Genomic DNA, 22,530 nt, shown 5'->3' with positions numbered 1-22,530 from the left:
ATTGCCTAACCTTAATAAGTAGCTTTGTGGCTGCAGGCGCTGAGTCTTTGCAGAGCTTTGTGATAAAACTTAAATAGCCTCCAATTCCGCATTTCTCACTGGACCGGTGAACCCCTCAGGTCATCCACTTAACACTTCTGCTTGCTAAAGAATGTGCCTTAAGTCTCTGCATGTGACACTGTTACATGAAGTGGCAGGGAGAACTGGGGCACCCAGGATTAGCATTTTTTATAAGTGGAAATCTCGTCTGGTTGTTTCTTTCTAATTGTCCCCCACAGCTCTCCAAAATGTAAAACTGTTGTTTACTTACTGCCATGAGTTATTGTTTGAACACTGCTACCAGTGACTCAACCAGAAATGATTTCATATGAGTAGTTAAAGATTAAAGAGTATACTGTAAAGGTGTTTGCCAGTTAGATACAGGACTCCAAAACTTGATTCAATTATGTAATCCCAATAGGGCAATATAATTACATTTCCATTGCTTTTGGAATACTTTACTCCTGTGACAACAACCTACACAATGTCTATTTTAAATAACATTTTAAATTATTACAATGTGTTTTTTATGAATTATCACAGGAACTATATTATTCTTTTCATAGTTTTAGAGTCGATCCAACAAGGCAAGACTGTTTTCTTTGAGTACAAGCAAATGCAGAAGAGAATATTTGCTAGTTGATGCTTTGTCAACATTGAAGCGACATTGAATTTAATTTAATCATTGTTGTAATGTAATGTATTTAGTTTGAACTATTGAAGCCAGTGTGTGCAACTGCAAAACAGTATCCTCCTATTTATAATCCTCCTATTTTATCATAAAGAGACACATTTTCCAATATATGAATACTTTATTCTGGAACTAAACTTTGTAGATTGCTTCATAAATTGTGTGCATGAATCTATTATACAATTTGTCGACTATTAACTGTGCTATAACACTTGTTGATGAGAATAATTTAAACCTTTGTTCTCAGAAAAAAAAACCATCCATGTCAGAGTTTACAAAACAGAATTTAACCCCCCATCTCTCACTGGGTTTCAACGATAACCTTTCACCTACATGAGGAGGGACTGGATTAAGGCCAAAAGAAGCTAATGCTATTGTGTGCTGTTGTCCCCTCACTAATGCATGACTGTAATTGTGGGGTTAGATGCATTGTTCAGTGTCCTCAGCTGATAGAGAGAGTGCTGGTAATAAACCTCTTAGGGACCTAAAGGGTCACTTAAGTCTTGCAACATACTCACAATGATGTTGGATCAGCCTCCAGTCCTTCTCTTTTACACTTTTACTGTGACGACACACACTCACAGACAAACACACACACACATGTTCACATGCCTGTCTCCTGCTTGCGATTATCGTCCAAATCTGACTCCCTCTTGCCCACATTCCTGAGTCGACCCCACTGCTTTGTCAGTCGTTGCTCCGATTGCTGCATGACCACACGGGACTCTGCCACAGAGAGGACTGCACCGCGGCAGACATAATTCACCCTCTGCTTTCCAGTTTTTTTATACGGGCCAGTTAGGAGGACGTAAATCAGAAGATGCCTGAAGAGAGATTTGACTAACTAGGAATCAGTTCATGTTACTTCCAGTGGTCTGAGCAGAGTGAGCCGCTATAATGGCTGCAACCAAACCAACCAAAGAAGTCTGAGAAGAAATCAAGCGAGAGGAACTTCTTCCACTGGATTTTGCTTGTTTGCCCTGAAAGGACAGCACCTATATTTTCTATTTTAGACATTGTATATAACCATACTGACCTTAAGGACAAACAGGTAACAAAGCGAACACCAGGATTTAAAGATGGACCCCTTTACAAACAGCCCACGCGTGCGCTCTGACAGCATGAGTAGTTCAATGTCTCAGGGCTCGAGTTCCAAGGTGCTCCTCCGCCAGCGTTTGTCTCAGCTGCTGACCTGCATAGAGGACATGAGCTCTGACGACGAAGCCAGTGAAGAAGTGTCACGCACTCTGGACGATGCGTTTCAGCTCTGCGGGCGCTACATTCCTACAGATGCATTCAGGTTGACATACACACATGCATACACATGCAGGAGTTTGCACAAATGCCTATTATGAGATTAAAGAAAATGTGGATGTTGAAAAAAGTTGATATGTAGTTTGTATTCTTCTGTTTTGTTTTTTTTACTTTCGTATTTTCCAATGCCCGGGGCCTTAACTAACATATTGTATTATAAGTTGTTGAAAGTAGAAATCGAATTAAAGTAATAAAAAATAAACGTATTGGCTAAGATCTAAATGGTTTGTTTTCCAAGTTTATCATATTACATTTGTAGACCTCCAATAGTAGACAATAACTCTGAGACTAGTGTATTTACAACAAGGCAAATATAGGAATGCAACTGATTTGTCAGTATTTTCTCTTTTTCCATGACTTTGGTCATTTCTTCTCAAATCAAACACTGACAGGCTTCTCATAGTGACCTGGAACGTGGCCACAGCGGAGCCCCCGGAAGACGTCACCTCTTTGCTGCAGCTGGATGTCCAGCCCCCCACAGACCTCTATGTGATTGGGTGAGAAATAACAATATGGAAACTGGAATTTAAAACATTGCCAGGAATTGGACTGAAGGATGAAAGTGTCTCATTATTGCTTCGTAAAGAAAAGAAGGAAAAGGTCACAAACGTGAGTGTTTTTGTATGTTTTCATTGGTTTGTGTTGGTGTGTGTCAGCCTCCAGGAGGTGAATGCCTCCCCTGTGAGGTTCATCTCTGACCTGTTAGTGGAGGACGCCTGGAGCCACGTCTTCATGGACACATTGGCACCCAGAGGCTTCGTCAAGGTGAGCGAGGACGGAGGGAGAAAAAGGGAAATAGTGAGGTGTGGACTGATATAAGCAGAAGTTACACATTTAGATCCATTAAGCTGGTGTGAAAATTAGTGTTTTGAAGGCTACGGTTTGTCTCAGAAAACATATATAACCATGGGGCTATGATGCTAAAACATCCTCAAATACTCTTTTATCTCTAATGCAAAACAGTGTTCCTCATAATATTATGCATAACTGAGTTAAAAAAATGTATAGGAAAGAAAGTTAACACACTAAATAAAAAAGGATTAATGAAATGTATCTCCCTCTCTGTCTAGGTCACATCAATGAGAATGCAGGGTTTGCTGCTGCTGGTTTTTGCCAAACAATGTCATGTCCCCTTCATCAGAAACATCCAGACCACCTACACTCGTACTGGCTTCTTTGGTTACTGGGTAGGTTACATAAATGAAGCTGGTTATCTATGGACCTTATAAACAGCAACACTGTTAAATTCTGCACACAGGAATCCCATCGACATCAGATACTGTTTAAATACATTATGTAAGGCCTATTGTGTTTGTGTAGTGGAATGTGCAACAGCTTTGACTGAATGAAATCACTAACAAAGAAGCGTAGAACTGGTGCGGTGGGGCAAACTCTTTCAAGACACATTGGGAAAACATAATCTGGCTGAAACTACAGTATATTTAACTTTTTTGTAACTACTGCAATAAAATATATCCATATTTTTACTGCATCATTATTCCTACAAAATAAATACATATGTTTTGACTTTGGAAATCAATCAATCAATGCTATAACCGTGCTCCTCTGTTTATCTGTTCCAGGGTAATAAAGGAGGAGTGACCGTCCGTTTTTCTTTCTATGGCCACATGGTGTGCTTTCTTAACTGCCACCTAGCAGCTCACGTCAACTATGCTCTGCAGCGTGTTGATGAGATTGAGTACATCCTGGAGACACAAGACTTTGACATCTCTGACACCCCACATGTCCGGGATCACAAGTCAGTGCAGCTACGCCGAGGCACACAAACACGACATGTTGATAATCACACACTCTGAAATACTTGTTGTGTAACTGGTAAAAAATAAGCTCTCCATCCCTCTCACACAGGGTGGTGTTCTGGTTTGGCGACCTGAACTTCCGTATTGCAGACCACGGCCTGCACTTCCTCCGTTCGGCCATCAACGGTGGACGGGTTAATTTGCTATGGAACAAAGACCAGGTGATGTACCGAAATAAGCGCACGCACGCACGCACACACACACACACACACACACACACACACACACACACACACACGCACGCACACACGCACACACACACACACACAATATTGAACCCTCACTCATTTATTTCATGTTCCTGCAGCTCACCATGATGAAGAAAAAGGAAGCTTTCCTGCAGGAATTTGACGAAGGGCCTTTAAACTTTAAACCCACCTACAAGTTTGACCGTAACTCTGAAACCTATGACACCAGGTAACGTATGCCACAAACAAATACACAACACACAAATACTCAACACATTTCTCAAACATCTGTTCTCTTGTTTCCGGTTAAATTCTGCACAGCACTCCGAAGACATGGTTGGGTTTTACGTAAGGAGCAGTCTGTCTTTTCTGTTGCATGCCCCACATTCCCATATTTCTTAGCCACAGCCCCTTCTATCTTTTTCCGGACAGTTCAATGTGTCTCTAAACATCCCATGTAACCCCTGAGACACACTACGAAGGAACCCAAAGCCGCCAGGGCAGTAAACCCTGATGTACAGGTGATATTGGGAGCAGCTCTTTCTGAGAGTCATATCCATCCCTGACACCAGCACCATGTATGTGTCTCTCTCAGAAAGAGCACTGCAGTGTTGCTGCCCCTAGCCATGTACAGACCCAGGCCCCTTCAGCGCTGCAGCACCACCCTCTTCTTCCTCCTCACCTCCCTCACCTGGGGGCTGCTCTCTGTGTGGTTGGGAGCCTGGCACAGGGAGCTAGACCCGCCAAGGTGGGTGTCTCCATAGATATACCCTGTAGGGCTGTACGAGCGGGCCCTAAACTATAGGATATAGGCATCTTGAAGCTTTAATATAATCACAAAATATACTAATATAAATGAGAGGACACAAATGGGGTTTAGTGAATATAATAACCTTCGTGAATTTCAGACATATTCTACAAATTCATTATCCCTGAGACAACTTCCCCCTTCACCCAGCATCCCATTGTTTGTTCTTGCATAATGCACGTGTTGTTTTTATAGTGCTACACAAGCTGTAATACCATGTCTCCTTGCAACCAATATTTCTCCACAGCATGCAGTAGGCATAGCCCTGCACTGCATGTGTGTGTAGTTTGTGTGTCTCTAATATTTTTGCATAAGAATGAGAATTGTTGGAAACGTGACATATCCAGTGAGCATGAGAAACGTTGCTTTGCTCAGTGGCAAGAAGAGGAAACCGGCCTGGACGGATCGCATCCTCTGGCGCATCAAACCCAAAACCCTGCCATCAGAGGACGATGATGAGAAGGCGTCAACTTCTATCGATGATAGTCTCGATGAGTATCCTCTCCTGGTCAGTCAGGACAACTACACCAGTGACATGAGCTACGGAGTCAGTGACCACAAGCCTGTCATTGCAACCTTCAATCTGGAGGTGAGAGCAGACTCACTGTAGGATGCTAGGACTCAAACACAATTTCGAAAAACTAGGACCCTTGTTGTCGGCACTCCACACACAAATACGAAATATCTTACATTCTTTTGCAAAAGCAAAGTGCATCCTACAGTGCCAACTGCATACAGATGTTTTGTCATTTTCATTCGTTGCATGCTATCAATACAGACTATGGACACAAATGCAGGGGGAAAACAAACTAACTTGTTTATTCTTAACACTCATCTACTCAACAATATCACACAACTGAAGATGATATGAACATAGTTACTGTTTTGTACTGAAAACAGAACAGACTATTGCAATAACAGTCCTCCAACTCTCTCCAAAAGTGCGCTTCACTGTTGTGCCAACCAAAGAGCAAACCTGAATCCTAGTGTTCAAGCTCTAATTTCTAAGTGATCCAGTTGGTTGCAGGTGTTTTCACAGGTGCATTATGGGTGGAGGAGGATTGGTAATTGAATGTGGTATTTCATTGGCAGTGTTTAGCCAGCAACACGCACAAGCTTAGTTTCTGACTGAAGTGTGTAACATAGAACACTGTGTTCAGTTATTTGCAAAAAGTGTGTTTTAGAATTTCAAACTTAGTGTAACGCAGACAATATACATGGTTTAGCATAAGTGAACAATAGATAGGACACACATGAGTTGGTGGTTTCAATATTTGTGTCACAAGTACCAGTTTTGTGTCTTAGCAATTGCAAAAAGGTGTAACCAGTGCATACTGTATAAGTTTGCTTCTTTCCTTCTGATTCAACCACAACTCCCTGCATTATTAAAGCTCCTTCTCTTTTCTCCTGTCCCTCCCCCAGGTGAGGAAGTGCTTTGACACACCACTGGTGCACGTATCTCCTCTGGGTGTGTGGAGCGCCGACCAGGATGCACTTCTTAACTACACCATCCAGGAGGACTTCATGTCCTCCACGTGGGACTGGATCGGCCTGTACAAGGTACTGGGACAGACGGCGAGAGGAAAACAAACAAACTAACTAACAATATAATACAAGACAGATTTGAACTCTTGGGGTTGTTCTCCCGCAGGTGGGATTCAAGACTGCGTTTGATTATGAAACCTTTGTTTGGGTTAGAGAGGAAGAGTTGCCGGAAACCAATGAAGTAATTCAGGTAAAGTGCAAGTGAGACATTTGAACAATGTTAGGACAAATAATATAAGAATGTTTGCTTCATGTGAATGTGTATGTTTTGGTTCCAGCTATCTGTTGATAAGGACGAGATCCCTCTGCTGGGTGGACATTATGTTTTGGGTTATTACAGTACAAACATGCAAAGCATCATCGGCCTCAGTGCTAACTTCCAGGTGAGTGCTGTTTACTAATACTTGATGTACTTTATTTATGTTGTTTACTTAGGAGAGGATTGTGTCATTTAAACAGCCACTGTTGTACTTCCAGAAATAAAAGAAAGCATTTGTCTAACACTTAAATATATGATGAAAAAAGTATAAAAAAAAGAAAAGGCAAAGCACAGTTTGTGAGTAATTGTTAAAAAAATAAAATGTTTTTTATCCAAAAAGTTTCATGCATTTGAAGAAGGAGCGGATGGAGTGTACATATGTACCTAATTATGTGTAATTAAGTGAATATTTGCTGTAGGAAATGTGCTTGGCAGTGGTCTGTTGAGTTTAAAGATCTCTTCTTTGTTACGATCTTGCAGATCCTGGAGTCAAAGCGTGCCGTCATGGAAGGTCTTGTTCCTGAAAATATCAATGGACTCAACTAAAAAGAAGAAATTGACCACAGTGCCAAATGATCATATTCTTCTCCCCTGTAAATGTAAACATAATGTATTGTGTGTCTTTTAAATGCCACACGATCAAGTAAATCATCTAGATAAGTTGATTCAGTCAGTAAATAATGGCCTCCACACTGTGCTATCACATGGACACAGAACTGGACTTTCCAACTTTGCCTTGAAGGAGTTCACTTTAAGTCAGATTCACTCTCCCTGGAGCACTTTCTCCACAAAGAAGATGTATTGCTGTAACGAGTAGCTGTCCAGCTTATCCACAGGCCTTTTTCTGCCTGTTAGAGAGAAGAACACAAAAGGAACAAGTTAAGTTTTGTTTGTAATTGTAGTGGATTACACACTGCAGGTCAATAAAGTCCTTGGTCAAGTTATATTTGAAAGTCCACTTTTATGTTTTGATTTGGTCTATGTTAGTGTCAGTGCAAGGTTTGACATTAAGTATGTAAGAAATATCTGCCAATCATAGGGAACTGTATGGGAAATGATATGTTGATGCTTGCTGTTACTTTAATGCAGAAGGATGCATCTGATAATTTAGTTTTTGAAATTCTTGCTATGGTTTATTGAACTCCGGTGTCTTCGAGTGAAATGATACACGGGAGGAAGATATTTCAAAATATAATAGACACATGCAGAACATGTAGATGTGGATGTTGATGCAAACTTCTACACTGAGGTGTTTTGAGTCATATACAGCATTATAACAATTATGTTATTATCACAAATAAATGTAATGTGTATTATGTCAAACGCAGTGAACAGAATCATGATACCATTGTATTTTGAATAAATTATGTATCTATCTTGCTCTAAACCTCTTAACTGTAGTTTCTCATTTTTTTCTCACTTTTTCTATATCTCAATGCAAATATGATGATTGTTGTGTCAAAGATGTCTGTGGGTGAAATTGATGCATTACACCCCCCCACAAAAAAGTCAGGTCTAATTAAAACTAAAAATTAGAAGCTGTGAGTTCACTGGCATATGAAGGAATTAATTTGGGACTGTACTCATGGAAATAATATAACCTATTTTCAAATCCATTATCAATGATACTATAGACATATCTAACAATCTAACAACTATTATTTAGGGAGCTTGCATCTAGATATACTCATTGTAGAGGAAGATTGTATGTATATATATATATATATATATATATATATATATATATATATATATATATATATATATATATATATATATATATGTATATATATGTGTGTGTGTGTGTGTGTGTGTGTGTGTGTGTGTGTGTGTGTGTGTGTGTGTATATTGTAGGTCATCTGGGTGTTTAGATAATAATTATAAAATATGTATTATTATTATGATTACTTGTATCATCGTCATTAGTATTATATTAATATTATTGTTGTTAGTCTTATTTTCATCATCATTGTTATTAATATTATTCACTGTTATAATTAAACACTAATAACAATCATCCCTGAAAGTTGATATCGAGCACAGAATTTACAGAATAAAAAAAAGTAAAAAATAGCTCAGTTGTACGGCCATAGACTGGCAAACTAACAACAACGGCTCTTCCCTTCATTAATCTCTTCCCATGAACCATTGCGCGAGTCCGCTGAGTGCCATGTCCGTCTTCTTGGAGTATCTCTCCCGTAAAGGCTCTTCGCTGATATACACGTTACTCCGTGTTCTTGGAGTATCTCTCCCGTAAACGCTCTTCGCTGATATACACGTGGGGAGTTTGAACACGTCGCTTTCTCGCTCAAGGTACATGTTTAGCATATTTAGCGCAGATATGATGCCATACAACTAGACACAGCTGTGTTAGCAAATGGCGGTTATCTTACTGCTCTGCGATCGCTGCTAAAAGAAACGAGGTGTCCAAAATGTGAGCTAACAGCAGGCTAGCGGGGTTAGCTTTGGGGTTACTGGTTGACTAGCTAGCTAATAATTAATTTCAGGTGCTACGATTTGGTCTAAAACTTTGTAATAACAATGTTAAACATGCCTATACAGTGTGTTGCACTTTGCCCTGTTGTCTACGGTTACGTTAATGAGTTAACGTAAGGGTTATTCCGTCAGGTAACGTTAGTTTACGTTTGCTAACTGGGTATAATGTTGCCTTCATGACAAAATGGAGATTTGACCACTCCATGTACCTAAATAAGTATAACATACGTGAGTATACGTAACGCTATATGTAAAGGGGACTTAATGTTTTTCAGATCCAAATCTGAGGATGAAGAGCGAGGACGTGGAGCGGCTGTTGATCCAGTTTCAGGATGAAGAAGGGGAGGTCCTGGGCTCGCCTTTCGATGTGCCTATAGACATCACTCCAGACAAACTGCAGCTCGTCTGCAATGCACTGCTACAAAAGGTAATCCTTTTAAAAACGTTTAATTTGCGCTGTACATATTTGCACGTGAAGGCATTTCACTAGTATGTGTTTAAGCCAGGCATTTACAATATTCACTTAACAATGTGCCTCAATGTATCAGAGTGTAACATTTATCATTCTAAAAGTGGGGAAAGGTATTACTGTCTTTATGCTACAATGACAATATCACATGCTGTAGTCTTGAGCCCCATTATCACTGTTATCATGGTAAATGTAAAATGATAAATCCCATATTTAAGTAAAGGTATTCAGGTAACCAAATACATTGGTTTCTGTTTCAAACCTATTTTAGACAGTCAATTATTAAATATGCATATTAAAGCTGACATTTAAATTCCAGTGACTATCTTGTTTTTTTTGCTTGTATTCACTGTAGGATGAGCCAGTGCCACTGGCATTTTTTGTGCGTGGAGAGGCTGAAGTGGTGTCCAGTCTGGGATCGTGTTTGCTGGCTCTTGGGCTCGAGACGGAGCAAGTTGTGCCGGTGGTTTACCAGCCTCAGGCTGTGTTCAGGGTTCGAGCGGTGGCCCGCTGTACCAGCACACTACAGGGACACACAGAAGCTGTCATCTCAACTGCTTTCAGCCCCACTGGCAAGTGAGTAACTAAAATGCTGGTTCAACAGCTGCCTGTTTGTCATGCTCTTCTGGCGATGTAACAACAATTAAGAGGGGATGAAATTATAAATTATGTTCTGAACCCACCAAGGGGTAGATTTAGACATGCTGCTAATTAATTTGTCCCTATTTGTTTCAGATATCTGGCCAGCGGTTCAGGTGATACCACAGTACGTTTTTGGGACTTGAATACTGAAACGCCCCACCACACTGCCAGAGGTATACAAATATTGTCTAAAAGGCAGCATGAACTGCTATGCTTCTAGATACCATTGATTGATTCAGGATTTTACACACAATTGCGCTGTGATCTACTTTATTGAAGGACACACACATTGGGTGCTGAGCATCGCCTGGTCGCCCGATGGAAAGAAGCTGGCTTCAGGGTGCAAGAACAGTCAGGTGAGCTTCCAAGACACATACATCTTAAATATAAAGACTTACTGTATCTTCTGTACGCTGGATTTACTTTTTGTGGCACTGTTTCTGTAGATCTGTCTGTGGGATCCAGTGACGGGTACACAGATGGGGAAGACTTTGACCGGACACACCAAGTGGATCACTTGGCTCAGCTGGGAACCTCTACATATGTGAGCACTTAATTCATCACCTTTTCTTAATTGGTTATGTAAATTGCTGCCTATTTCACTGCTGAATTTAGCTGCTTTAAGATTTAGGGTCTAACTCTATCTTTCCTATTCTCGTGCATGCTGCCACATGGTCACGACTAACTGGGACACTAAAATAGAAAGGAGCCATCGCTAATGTTATTAACAACACCTGTGCACGCAGTCGATTCAGTGCAGACCTTTAGTACTAAATGGTACAAAAGACATTTTGACTTGTACTGTAGGAAAAGCACAGGTGTTATAAGTCCTATTCAAGTGAGTAACAGTGAGCCAGCATGCACAATAGAGGGACGGTGAAATCAAAGCAGGTCAATGGATTATAGCCATCATTCATTTAATAATGTACACCTGTACTTTCCCTTCTGTAAAAAGTCAAAAATACACTAGTACTACACCAACTCCCAAAACAATAAAACATTGTTATATTGGTTCCAGAAAAATAAAAATCCAGTCTTGGAACATAATCTTTAACTAAAAAAGGATCTAATACGGCGGTATTCGACTGAACTTAATGGTTAAAGCATGTATGGTATCACATAACCTTTAATCTATGATTTGACTTGAGAAGAGAGCATTGGTTACTATTAGAGATATGGATCAAACCAAATTGAAGTAACAAAAGTACCTGCATTGCGATGCTGGTAAATTGTAGTTTTTTTTTGTATGCTAACAAATTAACCGTGGTTTAACATTGTTCAAATTGGGAAAATGTCACCTTTTTGGAATAGCAAATGCTGTAATGGATGCTGATTTGTCGTAGAATATGCAAAGTAGACTCCAGCAAACAATCTATGAAACAAATGGTCAATGAGAGAATGCATTGAGTAACAGAAGCTAGTGGAATAGGAGATAAAATGACTCCAGAGCATATATATATATGTATGTATGTATGTATATATATATATATATATATGTATGTGTATATATATATATATATATGTGTGTGTGTGTGTGTGTGTGTGTGTGTGTGTGTGTGTGTGTGTGTGTGTGTGTGTGTTTTAAGCATTCTGTCCTGATTCACTGCTTCTCTGATCTTCCTCTCCCTTCAGTAACCCAGAGTGTCGGTACCTAGCCAGCAGCTCAAAGGACGGCTCAATACGTGTCTGGGACACAGTGCTGGGGCGCTGTGAGAAGATCCTGACTGGACACACTCAGTCAGTCACCTGTGTGAAGTGGGGAGGAGATGGACTTCTTTACACTTCCTCCCAGGACAGAACGATAAAAGTCTGGAGAGCCAAAGATGTAAGTGTGTGAGAGAGACACTTCTTTAATTGTTTATTGCCACAGACAGAATGAGTTGATTGTGATGGAGGAGACATCCATAGATGTTAGCCAGACTTAATGTGTGTTTACTTCTGTTTGAGGGGATAGGGTGTCCAGTGCAGGACTCTGCAGGGTCACGCGCATTGGGTGAACACCTTGGCTCTCAGCACAGACTATGTCCTGCGCACTGGAGCGTTTGAACCCGCAACCGCCACCATCAACCTCCAGGACCTCACTGGATCATGTAAGGATCATGTAACTTTCTTTGAGGAAATGGGGCTAGTGTGATCATTTGCTGGTCTTTGAAGAAGAGGTTTTCTGGCTTTGATGCTTTGCTTTCATGTAACGAGCATTTGTCTTTCCCCAGTGGAAGAGCTGAAGGAAAAAGCTTTGCAGAGATATAATACAGTTAGGGTAAGTACTGATTCTTGCCTGTGCTGATGTGTTCAAGTCTGCGTGTCTCTTGTGTCAGTACCCTTACTCTTGTTGTCGTGCTGCAGGGTTCAGCTCCAGAGCGCTTGGTGTCCGGGTCCGATGATTTCACCTTGTTCATGTGGAACCCTGCCGAAGACAAGAAGCCTCTAGCCAGGATGACTGGACACAGCGCTCTGGTCAACCAAGTGCTCTTCTCCCCAGACACCAGGCTCCTCGCCTCTGCGTCATTCGACAAGTCCATTAAAATCTGGGACGGACGCACTGGAAAGTAAGAAAATCTCTTATCCTGAATGAATTTGTGTAATACTGCTGTTGTCCAGGCAATGGTGCTGTGGACGTTAGGTGTGTGTGTGTGTGTGTGTGTGTGTGTGTGTGTGTGTGTGTGTGTGTGTGTGTGTGTGTGTGTGTGTGTGTGTGTGTGTGTGTGTGTGTGTGTGTGTGTGTGTGTGACTGAGTATTTAAGTATCTGCCTGCTTGTCCACTTTTCCAAAGATATCTCATTTCCCTGCGAGGCCACGTGGCATCAGTGTATCAAGTGGCGTGGTCGTCAGACAGCAGGCTGCTGGTCAGTGGCAGCAGCGACAGCACACTTAAAGTTTGGGACATTAAGGCAGGGAAGCTGAACATGGACCTGCCTGGCCACGCTGATGAGGTAAGGGCGAGAGGTGCTGCTTCCTGATAGTTTTGTATTGATTGTGATTCTATTTTTGTGTCTAATTGCCTTGTTTCTTCGGTGTGTAGGTTTATGCAGTAGACTGGAGTCCTGATGGACAAAGAGTGGTCAGTGGCGGGAAAGACAAATGTCTCCGAATGTGAGTGAGATTCTGATGAACCATCTTTATCTTTTTGTCATTTAGTTGAATACCAATGTTGTAATGTAACCCTTTGGCCTTGTGTTATAATTCCAGATGGAGAAGATAGACACAGATCTTCTACGATCAAGAAGCGTGACAGCTGGAGCAAAGGCGGCTAGGCTGTACCTAATCCCCCATTTGGCTTTATTACACTGTCATTGTGTCAAGGAGCTCTAACTGAGTGATGATTCAGATGCCCTCCCTAGGTTTGAAACTCATGTGGGAATATTAACACTGTCAAGGTGTTTAGCGGAATGAGAGCGTAAAACAGCTACATTGTACAATTTATGTCAGTGTTGGCATCTCAAATTGAAAGGGTTTCCATTCATGTACAAATTGTTTTGTGCATATCAGGGGCTCTGACATGTAAAGATCTTAAAGTTTAAAGCCTTGTTATAGTGCCACGCCCACATGCAGAAACTACAGACAACAAATTCATTTCTGAATAGAGAATATAATGAGATGCATACATTGAGAGATTACAAAAACGTAACTTTACTGAATGAACTATATACTGCAGGGTGGACCAGTGCGGCAACAGGTGGGAGCGTTTAATACCTTCCTCTGCGATTTTAATGCCGACCACACTCACCCTGCACCTTCAGCCTTTAATCTCCTGTCCTGCGGTCAGCAAAGCCTCAGCCGGCTGATTTTTGCCGGAGCTGAGGTGAAGCCAAGTGTCACCAGCTCTGAACTTCCTGATCCTCCATCCACTGGGAAAAAAATAACTATACTTTCATTCATTGATACAAATAAATATTTACATACCAAAACCAGAGAAATAGTTTTTACATAATTTGACATGACCTCCTTGACCTTACAGGTCCCCGCTGTCTAAAGAAGCAGCTTTAAAATAAGTATTGTTTGCAAATGCTTGAGGTGGTGGGGGAAACCAACAACTCAAAACATTGTTTATGTTAGCTAATTAATTTCATAACAGATTTCTATTAATAAAATCTAAATTTACAAGAAAGAAAAACAAATCTTAATGTTCAGTTTTTAACAAGCTTTTTGATACTTTGTCTTACTACTTTTCCGTTGCCCACAGTAAAGGCTTCATCTCTCTTTGCATACAGTACAAAAACATAAAGGTATTGTAGGTCATACTTTTGAGTTTTCGCCGGCCACAATAAACAGTCTTTTTAGAGCAATTTTATGTTACTGCACATTTACTGGAGCCTAAATTTACAGAAATATAACTATTCAGTCAGTGTGAAATAGATACAACTCTCTCTCTCTCTCTCTCTCTCTCTCTCTCTCTCTCCAGTCCAGGTGCCACTTCAGTGACAGAATACAACAAAAACAGAAATAAAAGTAAACCCGTATCATGAATTGTATCTCGATTACAGGGACTTAGTCACATATGAGTCACACAGATCGGGTTTATCAATCCGTTTATTGAAACCAGTGATTCATAATGTGTCTAAATCTTTTTTCCAGAGGTTTTCACATCTGATCTTGTAAATCATAGTTGATGTTTCAACCCATATTATTTTCTGATGTCATACCAAGTTATTTCACACAAATCCTTCCCTCTGCCCAACAGCATCTTCTGAAACGTGAACGATCAAATCTGATAAGCTGTACAATGACGTCCACACGCTTTTGGCCTGTATGAAAAGCAGCCAGGCATAAAAAGAAGGTTACACACAATAAAAATGTACTTTAGCGAATGAAAACAAAACGGTAGAGACAAAGATCAAGCAATATTCTGTTGCTCTTGGTTTGTAATGCAATACACATTTGCTCCTATCAGGAATATTATATGGAGATTCTATGCAAGTAGTTTGGCAAAGATGAGTAAAAGGCTTCTGTGCAAGGCTTGTGTGGTGCAGCTACGTCAATCAAAACCAACCCTTGCTTCAGTACTAGTCACCTATGCTATCAAGCCTCTGACACATCTACTGTCCCTTTTGTTGTCGTTCATCATATGTAAACACCAAGACAAGAATTTAAAGAGGGCTAATAAACTATTTCATCAGTTAGCGTACAAAAAGGCTTTCGAAGCAGGTTAGCTTGAGGTAAACAAAATGTTAAAGTGACATAATATCTGACGCAGATTTCACTCAGTCTTTTGGATGAGTGAATCAATAAGCACAAGAAAAGTGCACTGAAGTCATATGGCTTACATGGGCGGTCATGTTGTCATCTTAAGTACAAGTGAATTCTGGGTTATATTTCAGGATGCACATCAGCAGCTTGGAAACAGCAACCTGACTGAGGGTCTGAATAAAGCATCACAGGCCAAATATGCCCAAACAAAGCTTCCACATGCAACTGTAGAGAACTCAGCCACCTACTGATGATAAAATGCAACAATGAGCTCACAAACTTCCATTATTGACTCATCTCCTCCCGTTAAGACTGCATGTGAAGATTGTGCTACATATGGATTTGTTTCCCATAATATGTGCTTGCGTCAGGTTAAAACACTGAAACAAGAGAGAGGTACCGACTCCATGTTCAGTTTGTGTTGCCTCGACAAGTCAGCGAGTAACAGATGTCACATAAAGATCCACGCAGCCGTACACAGCAGGCAGCGGCGGCGGGCCATGAAATGCACAGTGAACAATATCTAAAGTTCATCGCTAAGACACAGCCAGAAGATACCGCGGATGTTTTAGTGCGACGACTCCACAAGCACAGTCGGGTAAGCAGTTACAACACGGAGATGTGTCGAAGTCCTGCACAGACATTTGAAAGTACTGAAGCGAGCTCAGTTGTGCCCAGTAGGGCTGCCCCCTCTTAGTCGATAAGTAGACTAAATGGTTGTTTTGGCCCTCGTCGACTAAGATTTATTTAGTCCATTCATCATTTCTTATGCTTATTTCCCCGAAAAAATTGCGAGCACATCTCTGGTAACCACAAGATTAACAGAAGTGCTTAAGCATTGTTCTTTGTGGAGACACTCAGTTTTACAAATAAGTTAATTAAATCACTAATCGATAAGTACACTGAGAAAGAGGGCAGCTCTAGTGTCCAGTAGCATCTCTGTGCTTCGCTCAGTATAATAAGTACTCAGTGAATCAAAAGACACGTTTATGGTTTCAGTACAAAGTGTTCACTCTACAATGTACCATAACAGTCATATAAAGCTAAAACATTAGACATCTGTTAATATCTCTTTTTAACCGTGTAAAGTCCTCCCTCTAACCTTCATAATATGTATGTTTCTTCTCTACGTACACCGATGTTTCTGGTTATAAGACTAAAAAAACTGTCTCCACGTTTGATCAGTTCAGTACGTACTTCATTTGTCTTTGCCGTAACCTGTTCTTCAAAATACAATGTTCTCTCTTGATTTCTTAGTCTGACCATGAGAGAGAGCGGAGAAATGCAAAAGGGAAAGCAGCTACTCTCTTTCAGTTCCTGTTCGCTGCTTTTTTTAGGATACGTCCTAAAAAAAAACAGAAAGACAGAGTGGAAAAAGGTCATTATGAAGGGTCATCTGCTCCGGGCGTTGCAGAAAGCGAATAAGAAGTACAATAGAGGAGTTCACTTGTGCGCAGCATGAGGCACTGGTCTGCGCTTCCCTCTGGACTTCTGCCGGCGTCTGGCCTCTCTACTGGGTCTTCCACACGTTGTTGAGTAGTTTGACGACTTCCTCATAGATGACGAAGACTATGGCCACGTCCAAGCACACGCGGCCAAGCCTGGGAACGGTTCCTTTGTAGAACCTGGGGAGGAGAGAGGTTAGACGGTTTCTCTACAGTTGTGACAACTGTTACACAGCGTGCATCAGGTGTAGGGTTACTCACGCCTGTGGCCCTTCATGCTTCAAGATCTGAAAGGCACAATCGACTGTGTTCTTGTAGCGGTGGGCCTCCAAACCCTACCGAGCACAGAGCGAGTTAGAAATGGCACCTGATGATGGCAGTAATAAAATCAGCACCGGGTGTGTGTGTTCCCTACCTGCATCCTGGTCTTCACCACATCCAGAGGTGTATTTCCAAAAACACTGGCAGCTCCCGCCGTTGCTCCGAACATTGCAGTGACAATCGGGTGCATGTCTCGTCTGGGGTCATCACCTTAGAGGCCAAATCCAAAAGTTGGATTCATGGCGAATGGAAGAAAATAGGAAGAGAACGCATCATTCCATTGGACAGAAAAAGGACGATGTTTGGTCATAAAGAGTAATCAGATTTAGTTTTGCAGACAGTTGGCTTTCTTACCTTTATACCAATTGCGCAGCGCGTTCATCACGTAGAATCGGATGGCCTGATTGGTTCCTTGTTTTAGCACGGTCGCTGTCAGACCTTGGTACGTCCCTCTCACACCTAAATGAATCAAATAAATAGTGTTTCTTTACGAAGCACAAACCACTCAAATAGAACAAAAGCTCCAAACTGCTCTCATACCCTGTTCTCTGATAATCTCACTGACTCCGTGAAAGAATCCTCTGTATCGAGGTCTGAGGGAACACTGGTCATGGATCATCTTCACCTGCAGGATGGGGGTGAAGGTGAAGTGTCCATTGTTTACTCAGATCAATGTCCATGTCCAACCAATGTGTAACGGCATCCAGCTTCACCAACCTTAAGCGTCTCCATGGGGCAGACGACCACGATGGCCTCCGCTATACCGGCTCCTAAACCACACACGAGGCTGCGTGTGTTGTCCAGCCGGCCGGTGGCGTCTCGCATTGGGTTGCTGAGCATCTCAAATGTGCCAAACCTGTGAACGGTGGGAAGGTGAAACGTTCAAGAACAACAAGGGACAAAATAAACAGAGAGGAACATTGGTGTGATGGATTCCGATCACTTTGAGCTCTTGGAAATTGTGATGGCCACATTTAGACAATTTTTGTGAGAAAATAATGAGCGGCTTAATCGATAATGAAAATAATCAAAGCTGACTTAAGCACCAACAAATGCTGCGTCACCGCTTTGGCATCAGTCAACTGTTAAAATTAATGTCAAGTTAACAAACCGGCCGATCTGTGATGCTATAAACCAAAAGGATGCACAGGGGCATTTCAACACCATTTTTTTTTTTTTTTTTTTACATCAAATCTATGATACTAAGCTACAATATAGCATGTGTGCAACTTTACCTCACTGCAGACTTGGGTATCGATCCATAGAGCAAAGAGCTGAGACCTCGATACAAGCCTCTCAGCCCGTGATCTTGCACAGTCAACTTCACACAGTCACCTGCGTGCGCGCACACACACACACACACGCACACACACACACACACACACACACACACACACACACACACAGACACACACACACACACACAGAGCATCCATGAGTGAGTAATCCAGCAGACGATTAGCACACACACGTGGAGTCAGCAGTCATACTTGTCCCAGTGACCTACCGATTCCTCTGTATCTCGGCGGGTTGGCTCTCTCGTCTAGCTGCAGCTGGGTCTTGACATACTCGGTGGGGAAGGTGATGCAGATCTCTATGCCTCCGGCAATCCCACCTGAGTGAGGAAAGGAGACAAACACTGCTGTGAGGATTTGTTGACTCACTTTGCAGAATTGTTCTTGAATGTGCCCGGAGCAGGAGGAACTCACCAGCACTTGTATCAGTTAAAAAAAAAGTGAGATGGCTTAATTGCCGAGTGGTGCTGATGCTATATCATTCCTGACTTTGTGTTTGAATAACATGCTAATGTGGTGTAATTACACAGCAGTGACTGCACTGAGTTGGAAATAATAGCTGAGGGCTGCTGAATATGTATTTGCTTCTATTCAACACGCAGCATAAACCTTTTTAGCATATTTATAGTCACTTTTAGATCAATGCAAATGACTTAATTGTGAGCGCAGTGATAACTAAATACAGAGAGGACTACAACTACATCATGCGACTGCATCACTGCTGGCTGAGTGCGTTTTGACCCAGTTCTGCATGGATAGCTTTAATGGGCGACAGGCAGACTGAGATTAGGCTGTGCAGAAAGCAATATGAGGATAGTGGGGGATCTACGAGCTGAACAAATATTTGGTCTGCGAAATCAACCTGCAAGGATGGCCTTTCCGGGATGCGTGATTTTCCTCCCACCGACTGCAGCAGCCGCGAAGGTTCTTCTCGCCGCGTACGAGTGCTGGTGGGCCGGCAGAGAGCCCAGCCCCGTCGCGGCGACAGCAGCGGACAGTCGCTGCGGTGAAGGCTGCTGATGGAGAGCTGCGCGCGGGCGTCCTCTCCGGGCGCAGCAGCTCCCGCACGGTCCTTCATGCACCGAGAACGGCTTCAGCAATGGGGACATGTCGGTCGTCTTGGCTTGGTTATAGAAATCCCCAGCTGGAGGCATGGTCCCGCTTGGACAATGTCAGACAATAACAACACAGGAAGGTGGCGGCCGGAGGAGCGTCAATATTCAAATAGATATCAGGTGATGGGGCAGGCCATTGGCTCGCCATGCTGCCTAGTGCCATTACTCAGTCACGTGATGGTGGGTGGCTTCTGGCGACCAATAACATGGAGGATGTTTTACTGACGTGACTCTGATCTGACCCTCGTCGTCAAATACGAAATATGATAAAACAGTAAACACCAATCAACCGGTATTATATTATTTTTAATAGTCATTTTGTTTTAAATTGTAAGTGTAACTTCACATTTAAACGTATTTTTAGGCTGTAAACTAAATTATATTAAGACGACACACAATGTTAATTTTGGCATTTCTTACCAAAAAAAAACCCCTTAAATCTTCATTACATGGTTGAAAATGGCTCAAAACGCTATCTACAATTTTTAATCAGCCAGGACTAATCTTTGTCAATAAATAAAATAATGTAGTTTTTTTTATTGTGTAGAAAAGTGAACATGAACACGTTAACGTTAACGTCCTCTGATCAAACCGCCCTCCTCACTTCTAACCGCTGTGCGGCACTACAATCACAGCACAGCAGCAGCCTGTTCTCTCATCTCTGATGACTTTTTAAGCTATCAGCACATTACAAAAACTGATGAAGCAGTGCTCATCTGGCAAGAACAATGTGCTCGGATCTCTCAGCCTTACCCTTTTTCTTCTTTTGTTCTTTATGCAGAGGATGGGTCGACCTCAGGGTGAAGTTGAACTTCTCATTATTAAATAATATCTTGTCTCGTCAGATAATTTTATGATGTGCTCTGTGTAATAAACGTGTATCTAAATCTATGAAGGGTGAATCAACATTATTGCACACTGTAAGATATATAAAGCCATATCACATTTGAAAATTGTGAATTATAAAATATATGACAATAATATAAATAATCTAAGTAAAGATTTAATTAAAACTCAGCTGATAAAAGCCAAATATGTGCCTAAAGAAACACACTTTACAGTACCCAATAATACACTGCACATGTAGCAGTGACATACTATGCAGATATGTGCGTGTGCGTGTGTGTGTGTGTGTGTGTGTGTGTGTGTGTGTGTGTGTGTGTGCGTGTGCGTGCGCGTGCGTGCATGTGCGCGCAAGTAATAATACAAAGATATTGAGGTTTCATGAAAGAGATTTACATTATTAATTATACTCTAAGAGGCATAGAATATTGTACGAATAAGATTAAAACCATACAATAGTATAGTGTATTGTGCCCCACGCAATCAAGAGTTTGGTATGTTGCTTCTGCCTCTTAATCCTTGATCCCTAAAATAGTGCTCTCGCCATGCCATGCCAACACACGCACACACACACACACACACACACACACACACACACACACACACACACACACACATACACACACACACACACACACACACACACACACACACACACACACACACACACACACACACACACACAGTGCCTCCCCCAATCACCCTATGAAACTAGGTCAGTGTTTCCACCCACAAGCCCCAACCCTTTGAGAAAAATATACAAAGACACAGAGAGAGACAGTCAGTGGAAAGAGTCCAAGTTACAATGATCAATTATTGTTTATTTGATTAATTTATTTTGCTTGCTATGTTTTTTATTTATTTCTTGGTGACCACTTGTCTCCTGGCTCTTGTGCATGTTTGATCTTCCAAAAGCTCCTTTGTGTCAGGAACATTGAAAAAGGAACATTTGTGTCCATGTACACAAATCTATAGATTACAATTTTGTGTCTATTTCATTGAAGTTTGTGATAAATAGTCACGGAATTTAAATAGTAAACTGTGTCCAACAAATAGTTAGGCCGGCCAGGCGAGGAGACAGATGGGTCATACAACATACTGTAAGACTATTAACCAGACACCAGTGTTTCTGTGAAGAGATGGGTTTGTGTCGTTTCTAAACCTAGGTCTACGTACTTATTTTACGCCCAATCATTACATTTTTCCCAAACCTAACTCTGTGGTTTTGTTTCCTAAACCTATTTTGTTCTATAATGTCGTCCAGACTGACAGAAACAAAGTTGGTGTAAGCACAAAAGGTAAACCTCCACTTGAAATACATAAGTTTGAAAGTTGTGCTGAGCAACACAAAAAGAATATGGAAAACATGTGTGCACAAATCAATAGATTTAAAAAGATAAGTGACTATTTCATGAACTGTCAGGAGACTGTGTTCATACAACAGGCAGACAAGATAAAGCTTAGTTACCTACGACACATTTAGGTCCTACATTCCTGCCCAAACCCCTTCATTGCTATTCTCTATCACCAGATGCTCAGAGACTTTTCCACCAGTCCCAGTCACCTGACCTTCCCTGCCCACCTCCTTATCTGTTTACAATTTCCTGATATAAGTGATATACATCACATCATGTATTTATGGTTGAACTTTCTACTTAACACCATCTCTTTAAACATTGCACTCTGTCCTGCTGCCTGCTCAGCACCCTGACCTGCAGACTGAGGCGGCATGAGACGAGGCTTAGCACTATGAGATTTCATTGGGGGAGCAGAAAGCTGTCATGGTGTATTCTGTCAGGGGAATCTCAGGCTGCAGTTTCCTTGCTAGCCGGTCAGTGTTCATGATTTTCTACAATGTAAGCTTGGCTTTCAGGCCCGGGAGGCTCGATGACAAAGTTGCCCATGAGTCACCACAAACCACCTTGACGGAGAAGATGAAGCAGACACAGAAATCGACAAAGGAAACCTGAGGGGGTTTCATTTTCACCAGTGGTATTTTATTTATTTATTCACTTTCTGCTGTTTCAGCATGTACTCACACCCAGGACTTAAA

The 22,530-nt window shown here is 41.6% G+C and overlaps 3 protein-coding genes across 3 annotated transcripts; 2 read left to right on the top strand and 1 right to left on the bottom strand.

Moving 5' to 3' along the window:
- Window positions 1-1,809: 1,809 nt before the first annotated feature.
- Window positions 1,810-7,210, top strand: inpp5kb (inositol polyphosphate-5-phosphatase Kb; the record flags this gene model as incomplete). Its single annotated transcript, XM_079214337.1, has 13 exons — window positions 1,810-2,030; window positions 2,437-2,541; window positions 2,701-2,809; window positions 3,115-3,231; window positions 3,628-3,803; window positions 3,914-4,025; window positions 4,172-4,281; window positions 4,374-4,400; window positions 5,236-5,449; window positions 6,283-6,420; window positions 6,512-6,595; window positions 6,684-6,788; window positions 7,145-7,210. 13 exons carry the CDS (start codon window positions 1,810-1,812, stop codon window positions 7,208-7,210), a joined length of 1,584 nt encoding a protein of 527 aa, XP_079070463.1.
- Window positions 7,211-8,956: 1,746 nt separating this feature from the next.
- Window positions 8,957-13,368, top strand: nle1 (notchless homolog 1; the record flags this gene model as incomplete). Its single annotated transcript, XM_079237424.1, has 12 exons — window positions 8,957-8,977; window positions 9,436-9,587; window positions 9,985-10,205; window positions 10,365-10,444; window positions 10,551-10,627; window positions 10,718-10,815; window positions 11,904-12,096; window positions 12,226-12,361; window positions 12,485-12,531; window positions 12,618-12,820; window positions 13,045-13,204; window positions 13,294-13,368. Exons 2-12 carry the CDS (start codon window positions 9,450-9,452, stop codon window positions 13,366-13,368), a joined length of 1,428 nt encoding a protein of 475 aa, XP_079093550.1. The 5' UTR covers window positions 8,957-8,977; window positions 9,436-9,449.
- Window positions 13,369-16,968: 3,600 nt separating this feature from the next.
- Window positions 16,969-19,628, bottom strand: slc25a1a (solute carrier family 25 member 1a; the record flags this gene model as incomplete). The annotated part of the gene is made up of 9 exons (XM_079214394.1): window positions 16,969-17,083; window positions 17,165-17,238; window positions 17,319-17,434; window positions 17,579-17,683; window positions 17,765-17,849; window positions 17,942-18,080; window positions 18,460-18,559; window positions 18,732-18,839; window positions 19,382-19,628. 9 exons carry the CDS (start codon window positions 19,626-19,628, stop codon window positions 16,969-16,971), a joined length of 1,089 nt encoding a protein of 362 aa, XP_079070520.1.
- Between the last annotated feature and the right edge of the window lie 2,902 nt (window positions 19,629-22,530).

Source organism: Taurulus bubalis (assembly GCF_910589615.1).
Source record: "Taurulus bubalis genome assembly, chromosome: 2".
Lineage (NCBI taxonomy): Eukaryota > Metazoa > Chordata > Actinopteri > Perciformes > Cottidae > Taurulus > Taurulus bubalis.
The sequence above is the reverse complement of the archived record's forward strand: the minus strand, read 5'-3'. Positions and strand labels throughout refer to the sequence as shown.